At 46.9% G+C, this 12,270-nt stretch overlaps 1 protein-coding gene across 1 annotated transcript in view; it reads left to right on the top strand.

Annotated features, from left to right (window-relative positions):
- Nucleotides 1–3,053: 3,053 nt before the first annotated feature.
- Nucleotides 3,054–12,270, top strand: part of LOC144829455 (transmembrane 9 superfamily member 2-like) — a 1,692,131-nt gene continuing 1,682,914 nt past the window's right edge. The window contains exon 1 of the mRNA XM_078688619.1: nucleotides 3,054–3,287. Coding sequence (XP_078544745.1) covers nucleotides 3,156–3,287 — 132 coding nt within the window. The 5' untranslated portion in view covers nucleotides 3,054–3,155. The remainder of the gene's footprint in view (nucleotides 3,288–12,270) is intronic.

Raw genomic sequence — 12,270 nt, forward strand, 5'->3', positions numbered from 1 at the left:
TGAACTGGCTGCCTTTTGAAGCCAGAATACATCTGAAAATAGCCTGCATGACTCACAAGGTGGTACACCTGAACTCTCCCGGCTAACTCACTCAGAAGTTGACAATCTCTGGCGGCGCTAGAAACACTAGAGGCACAAACAATCTTCTGCTGAAACCCCGCAGATTCCGGAAGGAAAAAACATATAAACGCTCCTTCTCAGGAATGGCACCCAGAATCTGGAACTCACTCCCCCCCGAAACTAGGCTCATCTCTTCCACTACACTCTTTAAGAAAGAAGTGAAAGCTATCCTCATGGCAAAATACACCTGAACTATTAATTCGGTCTCCTTAAGATTATGCACCGAACTGTATTACTTGTTTGACCCCGCTGCATATTTGCATTAGTTGTATTATTGATTTACTGATTTACATGATTGGCTTTGCCCTCATTTATTTGTACTGTAAGCTCCTCCGATTTACTGGTTTGACTATGTTCCCTAATGTACCCCTTCTGTGTAAAGCGCTCTGATATCTGCAAAGATCTTGTTCACGCTATATAAAACTTTCAAAATAAATAAATAAAAATAAATAAATAAATAAACACCCCGCATCGCCAAGATGACTCTGAAACTGTTGGACGATAGGTATGATGTGGAGTACATCCCGGGGACAAGGAATAAGGTAGCTGATTACCTCAGTAGAGCCTCAGCGTTGGAGGAAGCTCCGACCGGCGCAGACCAAAATTAAGTCCTGGTTGCTTTTGCAGAGGACCCGGAGAAAGTGATAAGCAGCTAAGAATGGGTCAAAGCCTATGACGATGATCCGGACATCCGGGAAGTGAAAGAATTCCTGCTACACGGATGGCCGGAAAAGAGACATCTACGGGAGGCCCTCAGGAAATTCTTCGAAGTACGGGAGGAGTTGTCCATAGGAGATCAGGGGACGTTCCTGTTTAGAGGGAACAAAGTGGTTCCCCCAACAACCCTGATACCCCATCTATTAGCTGTACTGCACAAAGGACATCTGGGGATCGTGAAGACGAAGACGAGAACGAAACAGATGTACTGGTGGCCAGGAATGGACATCCAGGTTGAAAGACATGTAAGGGAATGTGACCAGTGCCAGAAAGCGGACAAAACTCAAACCACATTAAGACCATCTCTAGGAAAATTCGCCAACCCCATGAATCCATGGGAGGAAGTGTTGATAGACATCCTGGGCCCGGTACTGGACATGCAGGGTACCCCGAAGTATGTGTGTGTTCTTATCGATAGGTATTCGAAATGGCCTGAAGTACACATACAAGAGGAGATGGACACCGAAACAGTACTCCGGTTCCTCACTACCACATTCCTCAGAGAAGGCATACCCCGCTCTATCTTGAGTGACAATGGGCCCCAATTCACCTCTGAGAAATGGCAAAAGTACATGGAGCGGAATGGGATTAAGACCAAACACACATCCATATACCACCCAGCCTGCAACGGCCTTGTTGAAAGGTTTTACCGGGTCATAATTCATTTTCTACAAGCTGCCATAGCGATGGGCAAGGACTGGGAGAAAGAAGTGCAGAGTATGTTGTGGGCCTACCGCATTACACCCTCCAGCACAGGATACAGTCCATTCCAGATTCTGAGAGGACGTTACCCCTTCACCAAGGACAACCTGGCATGGAAGGAAAAGACCGTCACGAGTAAGTGGTCTCCAGCGGTGGTTCAGCACAATTTGGAGAAGGCACAAAGGATATACACTGAGCACTACAATAAGAGACGCCACGTGAAGGAAGTCACACTTGAGAGAGGAGAGTGGGTCAGAGTCAAACTGGCCCAGTTGAAAAGGAAAGGGGACAGCAAATACAGCCAGCCCATGCAGGTGAAGGAGGTTGCTTAGCGATGGTAACGTCTGCTCCCAAGACCGCATGTCCAAATGCAACAAGATATTGCAGTGGGCCAATGAAGAAAGATCAAGGATGTCCCAAGACAAAGCCGCACCCCCAGACAAAGAAGTACAGCATAGAGAAGAGGAAGCCTCAAGTGCTGGATTAAGCAGCATGGAAATCGAGAGCAGAGAAAATTCCATGGCAGGGGAACCTCAGGAGGATGTTGGGGAGACTCCGAGGAGAGAGTGTCCCCAGGTAATGGATGGGGGAGCCGATGAACCAGGCGGAGGACAACCCGGCGAACACCCCAAGTACTCCAGTAAGACGTACCAGGGCGTGCAGAGCAATCGTGAAGCCCACCAAATACAGAGACTATGAACTGGGTGATGGGAGATAATCATGACCTTTTGACAGACTTTAAAGTTGCACTCTAGTTGCCGCGCGCGTCACACTGACATCACGCGCGGCAGCCATTTTGGAGGCAGACTTTCGGAGAGCTCCAGAAGTTCCCGATGCTCTCCTGCTGTAATAATAGATTATACTTAATTAAACCAATCATGTCTCCAGCGTTTTCTTGGGCAAGTTAAAGGACTTCACCTTCCTTGTAACACCACCTGAACACCTGGCTGAACTATGGCAAGCATTTCCTGCTCTGTGAATATGTAATATATAATTGTCCAAGCCTAATCGCTGTTAAAATGTAATCCTGAGTGAATTTGCAATTGTATATATATAACTCTAACCACTAGTAGTAGACCATTGTCCTTACGACCACTCCTATGTGATTTTTAGAGTTTATCTATTTCTATCTCTTCCTTGATTGACTTTACAACTTGTACATTTGCAATTTTTTCTGTTTATATCTCTTATGTAACTCTTGTGATCTAAAGTCCTTATGTAACGTAACTGGTTCTTTTGTAAAGCGCTCTGACACCTTCGGTTAATGTTCACGCTATATAAAATCCCATTAAATAAAATAGGTAAATAAAATGTAAGCCTACGTTCAGTTGACAGGACAGTTTACGCCCGCTCTTTCTGCTTGGCAGCTGTCTTCTGTGCCTTCTACAGACTTCACTCTCACACATACATCGTCCCCTTCCTCTCCTAAAACCGGTCAGTCGCAGCACGGCTTTAGTTTCTGATGTTACCTAGGGACACCTGAGAAACTCGCTCGATGCTAATACGCGTGCGCGATAGTTGTTGCTAACTAAACCCGGAAGCGACTCGACCGTAGGCTCCAGCGCCAGCAGTGCCTCCTCGGTAGAAACATCAACTTAGTGAAACTCGCGGGGAACATGGCAACCAACAACTGCCTTTGCCTTTCGTCCCTCCTGCTTCTACTGGCGGGCCATCCCGGTCTCTGCTTCTATCTGCCGGGGCTTGCGCCGGTTAACTTTTGCAACCCGGAAAAGGGGAGTAGCTGTCAGGTAAGGAGCGGCCTGGCCGGCTTGGGGTGGTAAAATAAACTAACTGACTCCTTAAACTACTTCTATCTCTTAACTGGATATTCCAGGAAGGTAAAAGCATTGTGCTGCCCAGCACTGGGCTTTGTGGTAATATTCGTTATCACAACTACTTCTTGTTGTGATTCTACTTACTAAGTTTTCTGTGGGTGGTAGTCGTCAGCAGCGCCTTAAGGCTAACCTTCCCCGCTTGATCGAATTTTCTTTGAGTATAGTGTCTGATTGCATGTTCCTCGGTATAGTTGGAGCGACGTTAGTTAGTACTTAGCAGACGACTCAATAATGCCCTTTTCCTGTAAATGGGTTTCTTGCAAAAGGTCACCCATTTGTGGGAATTGTAGTACTTGTTCAGTTCAATTAAATCAGCTTGACATATCGGAGCACAGTGATCTAGCTAAAAATGCTTTGGACTGACAAAGTCAAGCCTTAGTGACGTGAAATGATCTTGCAACCAGGGCTTTAAATGGGCCGGGTATCACAAACGGTCGTAATTAGAAACAGACATTGAACAAGCATTGGCATAGCCAATAGGTCTTGCCTTCGGGACTGCATAATAAGTGTTTAGCCTTGCAGCGCATTATAGAGACAATAAAACTTAATTCACAAAGTGTGGCAAGATAGAAGGCCTGCAGTAAGTAGCAGGATACGAGATCTGCGATGGTGCACGTGAGAAGTCCTGGTAGAGAGCACTGCTGATTATATACATAATAATGAAACACCACACACCTCTTTCATTCTTACACCTCTTACCCGTTCTATCTGAACTACGCTGCCACTTCCCCCAGCAGGCGGGTAGTGAAGAATGAAAACCAGGGGCTCCATTTGCACTATATAATAAAACAGAGGCGTGCTAGACAATAAATATTTTGTAAAAAAACACAGAGCTTAACTCTGAAAAGTCTGAGGCCAGCAATCAAAACTTTCTCCCACGTGGATGGCTGGAAGCCAAGAGAAGCTGCCTGACGGAAATTGCTGCTGCTTCCTTGTATACTAAAACATTGTTTGGAAAAAGTACAACCCACGTTTCTGGAGTTGGGCATTCAGGAAAATAGATACAATATCCCAGGCGATATTAAAATTGACTTACCGATCAACCGCAGTGCCTAGAAGCAGTTCTGTTAATCAATCATTAGTATCAAAGGGAGAGTGAGGATGTATAAAAACGAGTTCATATCCCCTAGGTAATTATCTTTTATCAATGAGAACTAGTCTGTCAAGACGTGGTGAGAAGACTCAAAAGCTGTGTCATGTTACCAGAAGGAAGAAATCTTCTTTCTTAATGAAGCCCTCACCCACCATCCTAGTTGGTGGCATGCTTCATCATCGGGCCCACCTGGTGACACAGAGTGTGTCCCTGGTGTGCTACAATGCCTGTGTTACAGCGGAGCGGGTATACTTGCAGAGTGTGCGGTGCGGGTGACGTGAAAAGTGAGATTTTAAAACTGTCCATTGGTCCCAAAAAGTTAATTTTAATGACTGGGCCTCTGGCAGTGTTAAAATGCAAGGCAGCGGATGTAGGTGGAGTTATGTTTAAGAAACTCCTACATCCTGTGAGCGGTCTACATGTTTCAGCCAGGGCTCTTATATAAACTGGCTTTCCTCAGGACCTAAAAAATGTGAAGTGAATGATCTATACTTACTCTAGTATATAGGCCAAAATATGTGTAGCACACGCTAAGGTGCTTTTATGTGTGAGAAGGCAGTTCCTCCTCAAATCATTCCTTTACATACAACCTAAAACAAAAAACAAACAAACACACAGATAGGTAGTTTAAGTCACAATGGCCAAATCACATCAATGATAGTGTTAGTGATGATCACGATAAAAGACGGCTCAGTGGGAACGTCGTGATAATCTTTGGTGATGACTACCGGTTATATGCGCTATAGTGTGTGGAAAAGCACATGATATGTGAGAAAAGAAGAAGGAATTACTCTCACAATAGCGATTTGCAAAGAGTGCCCTATGAGATTTCGGCAGAGGTACTGGCACTGTGGTGGGAAAAAAGGGAAAAGGGGTGGAGTGTGGGGGAAACATCATTTACTACGAAGGAATTACCCCGCATAACGTTTACCACGCGTCACTCACCACGAAAAGGTCTTTTCCACGCGTATGCTTTCAACGTCCGTCTTTACCACGCGAGTGGTATTCCTTCGTGTCGTTCTGCCTGTACGATCTGCGTGGGCTTGGGGGGGGGGGGCTGGGGGGGCTAGGGGGAGTTGGGGGGGGGGGGCTACTCACATTCACCGGCTAACAAGCAACAGCTGAATGACCATGATGATACTTAAACATCGATCTCGCCCGGCTCCATTATCATCGGAGATCCGAAGCAGCGACAAGAGGTGTATTTTACAGGTCCTGGGCATGCATGTAGTAAGTAGACCCCGAGGCACAGCTCTCCAGCAATGAACTGGGTAAGACATTTTGCCTTTAGGTTTTACAAGGGCTACCATGCCCCCACCCCTTTTCCCTTTTTTCCCACCACAGTGCCAGTACCTCTGCCGGAATCTCATGGGGCACTCTTTGCTAATCGCTATTGTGAGAATAATTCCTTCTTCTTTTCTCGCATATCATGTGCTTTTCCACACACTATAGCACATATGACCGGTAGTCTTCACCAACGATTATTGCGACGTTTCCACTGAGCCGTCTTTTATCGTGATGATCACTAACACTACGGCTTTTTATCATTGATGTAATTTGGCCATTGTGCCTAAAACTACCTATCTGTGTGTTTGTTTGTTTTTTGTTTTATGTTGTATGTAAAGGAATGATTTGAGGAGGAACTGCCTTCTCACACATAAAAGCACCTTAGCGTGTGCTACACGTATTTTGACCTATTCACTAGAGTAAGTATAGATCATACGCTTCACATTTTTTAGGTCCTGAGGAAAGCCAGTTTATATAAGAGGCCTAGCTGAAACATGTAGACCGCTCACAGGATGTAGGAATTTCTTAAACACTACTCCACCTACATGTGCTGCCCTGCATTTTAACCCTGCCAGAGGCCCAATCATTAAAATAACTTTTTGGGACCAATGGACAGTTTTTAAATCTCACTTTTCACGTCACCCACACCGCGCACTCAGCAAGTATACCCGCTCCGCTGTAACACAGGCGTTGTAGCACACCAGGGACACACTCTGTGTCACCAGGTGGGCCGATGATGAAGCATGCCACCAACTAGGTTGGTGGGTGAGGGCTTCATTAAGAAAGAAGATTTCTTCCTTCTGGTAACATCACACAGCTTTTGAGTCTTCTCACCACGTCTTGATAGACTAGTTCTCATTGATAAAACATGTTAATCAATCAATCGGGTTATGAAGTGCTCTATTCTTCCGTGAGGGTCTCAAGGCGCTGGGGGCGGGCGGGAGCAGCTCCATCAGTTGAAGAGCTAGGGCTTGAGGTCCTTCCTGAAGACGTGCAGGGTTTGGGAGCGTCTGATGTTCATGGGGAGCTAGTTCCAGGTCTTGGCTGCGATGTAGAAGGCTCTCCCGCATGTTCTGTTTCTGCGGATGCGGGGGACTTCTGCCAGGGCTAGGACGGCAGAGCGGGGGTTCCTCTTGGGTACGTGGAAGTATACTCTCTTGTTGAGGTATTTGGGTCCGATGTTGTTGAGGGATTTGTAGGCGTGGGTGAGGAGTTTGAAAGCGACCCTCTTCTCGGCGGGGAGCCAGTGGAGGTCTTGCAGGTGTTGGGTCATGTGTTCGTGATGTGGAGTCCCGAGGACAAGTCTGGCAGCGGCGTTCTGGATGGTGTGGAGTCTGTGTAGTAGAGTTCTGTTGATTCCGGCATACAGGGTGTTGCCGTAGTCAAGAATGCTGGTTATGAGAGCGTGCAGTCGGGGGGGGGGGAGGTGGTGGGGGGGGATCCATTTGAAGGTTTTGCGGAGGATGCGCAGGCAGTTGAAGCTGGTGGAGGTGACGGCATTGACTTGGAGGTTCATGGCGAGGGAGGAGTTGAGGATGATACTGAGGTTTCGTGCGTGGTCATTGGGAGTGGGAGGTTTCTTGGAGGGCTGAGGGCCACCAGGTGTTGTCCCATGCAGAGTTGCATGCGTGTGCGGTTTGCATAGAGTGCCAATCATGCAGAAGTAGGGCAGACAGCAGGCAAGTCACCAGCCGACCTGGGTACTTTAGAGGCCCTGAAGGCAGGCACTTTACCCTGGCTTCAGACAGCAGATGACCCATTGCAGGCGGCAAGTTAAACAAGAAAGCAGCTTTCAAATTTGCACCCAGCCCCAGAAAAGCGCTGCCTAGCAATGTGTTGTGAACAATGAGGAACTTGCCCTTCTCAGCTAAAACAGGGTCCTGGAGCAAGCAAGGTCAATGGGAGATTAGTCACCATCTTCCAACCGTGCACTCCTCATTTTAAGAAAGTATGCTTATGAAAAAATAATTTATTGTAATACTTACTGATAAGTTGAATTAAAAATAACAAACAATACAAAGTATTTTTTTATTGTAATTGGCACAGGGACACAAAGGGGAGTGGTGGGGGCGGGCACACCGAGACAAGGAGGCACTGCAGCTGCCGTCCTGTGCGCCGCTGCTTGATCCCACGGCAAAAGACAGTGGGAGTGAACCTTTCATTTGCAGGCTTTGATTCTAAAAAGACACACGCACGTAGCCGTCTCAGAAGTGCTGATACCCTCTCCGTTTGTTTGACTATCTGGCAGGGGGGTGCCTTGGATTGACTTTTGGCTTATACACTGCTCTGCCGAATCGGGCTGAAGAAGAAGAGAGGAACTACACCGTGAGGCAGCGGGACTGCGAGGACTAGAACGCAGTGCACGTCATTGGACGCAGCTGGTCCTCTTCCCGCCACCCCCTCCCATCAGCATATTACGGCTCGCGGCCCCCAGGTCCGCGGGACCCGCTCGTAGCCGTCTCAGATGTGCTGATACCCTCTCTGCTTGTTTGACTATCTGGAAAGGGGGTGCCTTGGATTGACTTTTGGCTTACACACTGCTTCGCCGAATTGGGCTGAAGAAGAAGAGGAGAACTACACCGTGAGGCAGCGGGACTGCGAGGACCAGAACGCAGTGCGCGTCATTGGACGCAGCTGGTCCTCTTCCCGCTCACCACCCTCCCCTCTCTATTTAGCCACGCCTCCACCAGCGAAGCCCGGGCCAAGGGCCAGCCCGTCTACGCCCGTCCAAGCCCGGACAAGGAAGGGCTGGGCCACCCCCTTTGGAATCAACAGCCGGGACTAAAGGGCAGCAAGAGGTCTTGTATTTGATTCAATTTTGGAAATGGATCATGGTGTTTGTGGGTGAATGTGTCATACCGGTTATAGCAACAATATTCTATGCCCCATTTGTGAATTAACAACTTTGGCATATTTTAACTATCTCCTAGACAATGACTACTAAACTCGGTAAGGTAAAGAAAACCCAGGTGGGGGGAGTCTTAGAGGGACATTGGACGCGTTTGTAACTAAGGCTGTCTCGACACTGGAGCATGAAATCTCAGTTGCCGAGAGCCATTTGTCGTTAGAGTTCCAACAAAACAAGCGCTCATCTCTGGGTTCAATAATACTGATAACCTCCCCCCCTATACAAACTAAACAAAGTACACAGAGTAATGAGGATACTTCTATTACAGATATTAGTATCCCATTATTACACCAGGACACCTTACAATCACCATCTCAAGAGCCAACTAGGAGGGAGTACCGCGACGTCATTAATTTGGACCCCTCGTTGGACTTTTCCTTGGAGGAGCCCTCATTGTTACAGCTGCCTAACCCCACCCCCATGAACAAAAAGAGTAAAGCTCCACAAAAACTATTAGGGCAAGGAGCACCATTGGAGAGGAAGAGGGGGGGAACTTTCACCGGGGTAGGCGAACTAAAGCAACTAGAACTTGCATAAGTCCCCGCACAGATCAAACTATGTCAGGAAATCAGAAAAATGTGCCCCCAGTTGACCCAAACTTTCAGGGAACAAAGAATCCGCCCAAATCCAAAACCATCAAACCCGCCCCTAAGCAGTGTACAGTGGAGAATATAGAACATCTAGTTAGATCCTTACTTCTTCCATTATTTGAGAGGGTAAAAAGGATGGGAGACCAACTGAATACTTTAGAGGAAGTAACCATATTAAATACTAAACTGCTAAAGGATCTAGCAGCCCATTAACCTAACCACACGTGCGGTGGGCAGAAGCCCAACAGCAATCCTACCACAGGGGATACTCCATCCTGCTCTAAAAAGCCTAGTAAGGTGGTTGAGAAAGAAGTAACAGGGGCCAAGGAGATAAGGGGTAGAGGACCAGCCAGCTACACTCCTAAACCACAACCACTTATTAATGATTTAACCTCCGACAAGACCCACCCCTTAGATAAGGCCACAAAAAGAATAGGATGTCACATAGACTTGCCTCTAGAGGCGGCCCCATACGTCATAGTGCTTACGGGGGTCCCAGAGCTCACACAAGGGAAGAGGGAAGGCTACTTAGAATTAAAGAACAAAGTCGTCCTCTGGCTCAGACACAATAGGCCACTCCCCCCCCCCCAACATAGATGGAGAAATAGCGCACGTGAGAAGACTGTCTTGGGTGGGACAGAGACCCAAAGACATTAATGCGGACGTAATTATTATTAATTTTAGAGATCGGAGGGTGGTAACGCATATCGCTGATTAGTATCTGGAGCGGGGAGGTAGAGGCATATCGTCTCGAGTCCTGAGCTACTTTTATCCTCAGTCTTTGATGGCTCCTTATGGTCCCCGTGTTTCTTCTACTAAATCTAAACATACTGCCCACGCTCCTCATCCTATGAACATAAACCCACAGAGACTTACTTATCCTGTATTCAGGCACGTAGAAAGGCCCATTAACCACCGGGGTGACAGTATACAGCAACTCCCTCACACCCCTTATTGGCCAATTCCTTTGGCCAACCGTTATAACGTTTTTTCGGGGTTGGATGATCTAGATTGACACCTGAATACCATTTCGGCGGAGTATCCATTAAAATCTGTTACTCCGCCGCCAACAGCGTCCACAGTGTCAAATCAGCAAATGAGGAATGTAGCGCTGAAGTTGGAAGGGGACTCAAAGTACTTAAACGACGTTGCCAGGAAGAAGGCAGTAGCAGTTAGACACCAACAGAGAGTGACTCCAGCGGTTGATATGCTCGTGGCTCCGCAATTTTTATTAGAACCCCAGGCCCTAATGGCCCCTTTTTCACCTAAGGGAGACAGAGAAAGCCTTACCCGAGAGAACATACGCCTTAAGCGGATGGATTCTACTCACAGCCTTCTCTCGTGGAAAGTCGCTGGTTTGGCAAGTAAAGTGTCCCAGCAACCCTGGTTAGACGTTGTCACTGAACACAGTATAATCTGCTTACAGGAAACCTGGTCAATAGAGGAACTACACATAATTGGGTTCCAAACTTTTCATATCCCAGCTATGGCAAGCGTACAGGGACGAAACATAGGGGGTTTGAGCACATATGTCTCCACAACAGGGGACATTAAAGTACTCAAGTTTCTGACCACCGATTTCTATCACATCCTGATGATTAATTGGGGCCATTTAAACAATATGATCATAGTAAATTTTTACAATAATGTGCCACCTCACATGATAGAGATCATAATTAATAAGCTCTTGTCTAGCTTAACTACTCTAAAGGATCAGTCGGTAGGAGAGAAGGTTATGATCTGGGTGGGGGATTTTAACTGTACTATATGCCCTCACTGCTCCACGGGCATTTACGGCCTGAGCATAGGGAAGATAGTCCCACTCACTTCACCCACACAAAACTTGGCAGTACCCTTAATAATATCCTCTTTCTTTTTAATCTGTCCTTTGTAAATGAGCTATGTAGCCCGAGTATTTTGTTCCAGCCAACTTTTAATGGGAGAGGGAGCAATTCTATAATTGACTTCACACTAATATCCACAGCCCATGCTGGGTTAATAGGAACTTGGGAAACGGGTCAGGCCCTGTTTAGCGACCACTACCCTATATCCTTTACATTAAAAATCAAAGGGCATAGATGAACCGTAGTGGATAATTCACTTTATATACCAAAGATTAAATTGGCATCCAAAAATGGCTCTACAATTAAATGGGATAAGGTGGAGCCACTAGGGTTTCTGAGAAAATTACTCTCAATATCCTTTGAAGATATGTCCACTTGCCTGGCACAAGATGAGGACCCAGAAAAATTATGGCCTCCTTTTCTAAAATACAAGTTACCGCAAAAACCCTACTGACCAGAGAACACCGGGCTGAGCCAAATAAAGCTCACAGGTGGTTTGACCGCAAGTGTACTAAAGCATTAACAGCCCTTAAAAAGATTCTGCAGGCAATACCAAGAAACCCTGAGCTTATTCGGCAAGCCAGAAAGACGTATATAAAGACGATTAAGACCAGAAAAGCCACACTGAAGATAGAAGCTTGGGTGGCCTTACAAGAGGCATCGCATAGTAGAAATAACACGGCCTTTTGGAAGGTGGTAAATGCCCCCTACTTACAAAGTCAAGAGGCTGATTTCATAGATATAGCGATAACTGGGGATACCTGGGTGACTCACTTTAAACATCTTTATGATAGAGCCACTCCTGGCGACACCGTGAATGCCCCTAGCGACAGCACGGCTAGTCTTAATGACTGTAACCAACCTAGCCCATTTCCCCTTGACATAACCTTTAGCTGCCAGGAGGTGACCAAAGCTATAAAAGATAGTCCATCGGGCAAGGCACCGGGCCCGGACAGCGTCCCAATCGACGTTTATAAGGCCGAGTTAGACATTTGGGCCCCCATGATTACGAACGTGTTAAACAAGGCTAATCAACATGGCTTTATATCCTCCTGGCCTGATGCCATAGTCGTCCCCATCTTTAAAAAATGGGACCGGAACGACCCCACCTGCTACCGGCCAATCTCACTCTTGGACGCATTGATGAAGGTGGCAGGCCGGATCATCCTAAACA

Source organism: Lissotriton helveticus, chromosome 4_1 (assembly GCF_964261635.1).
Source record: "Lissotriton helveticus chromosome 4_1, aLisHel1.1, whole genome shotgun sequence".
Lineage (NCBI taxonomy): Eukaryota > Metazoa > Chordata > Amphibia > Caudata > Salamandridae > Lissotriton > Lissotriton helveticus.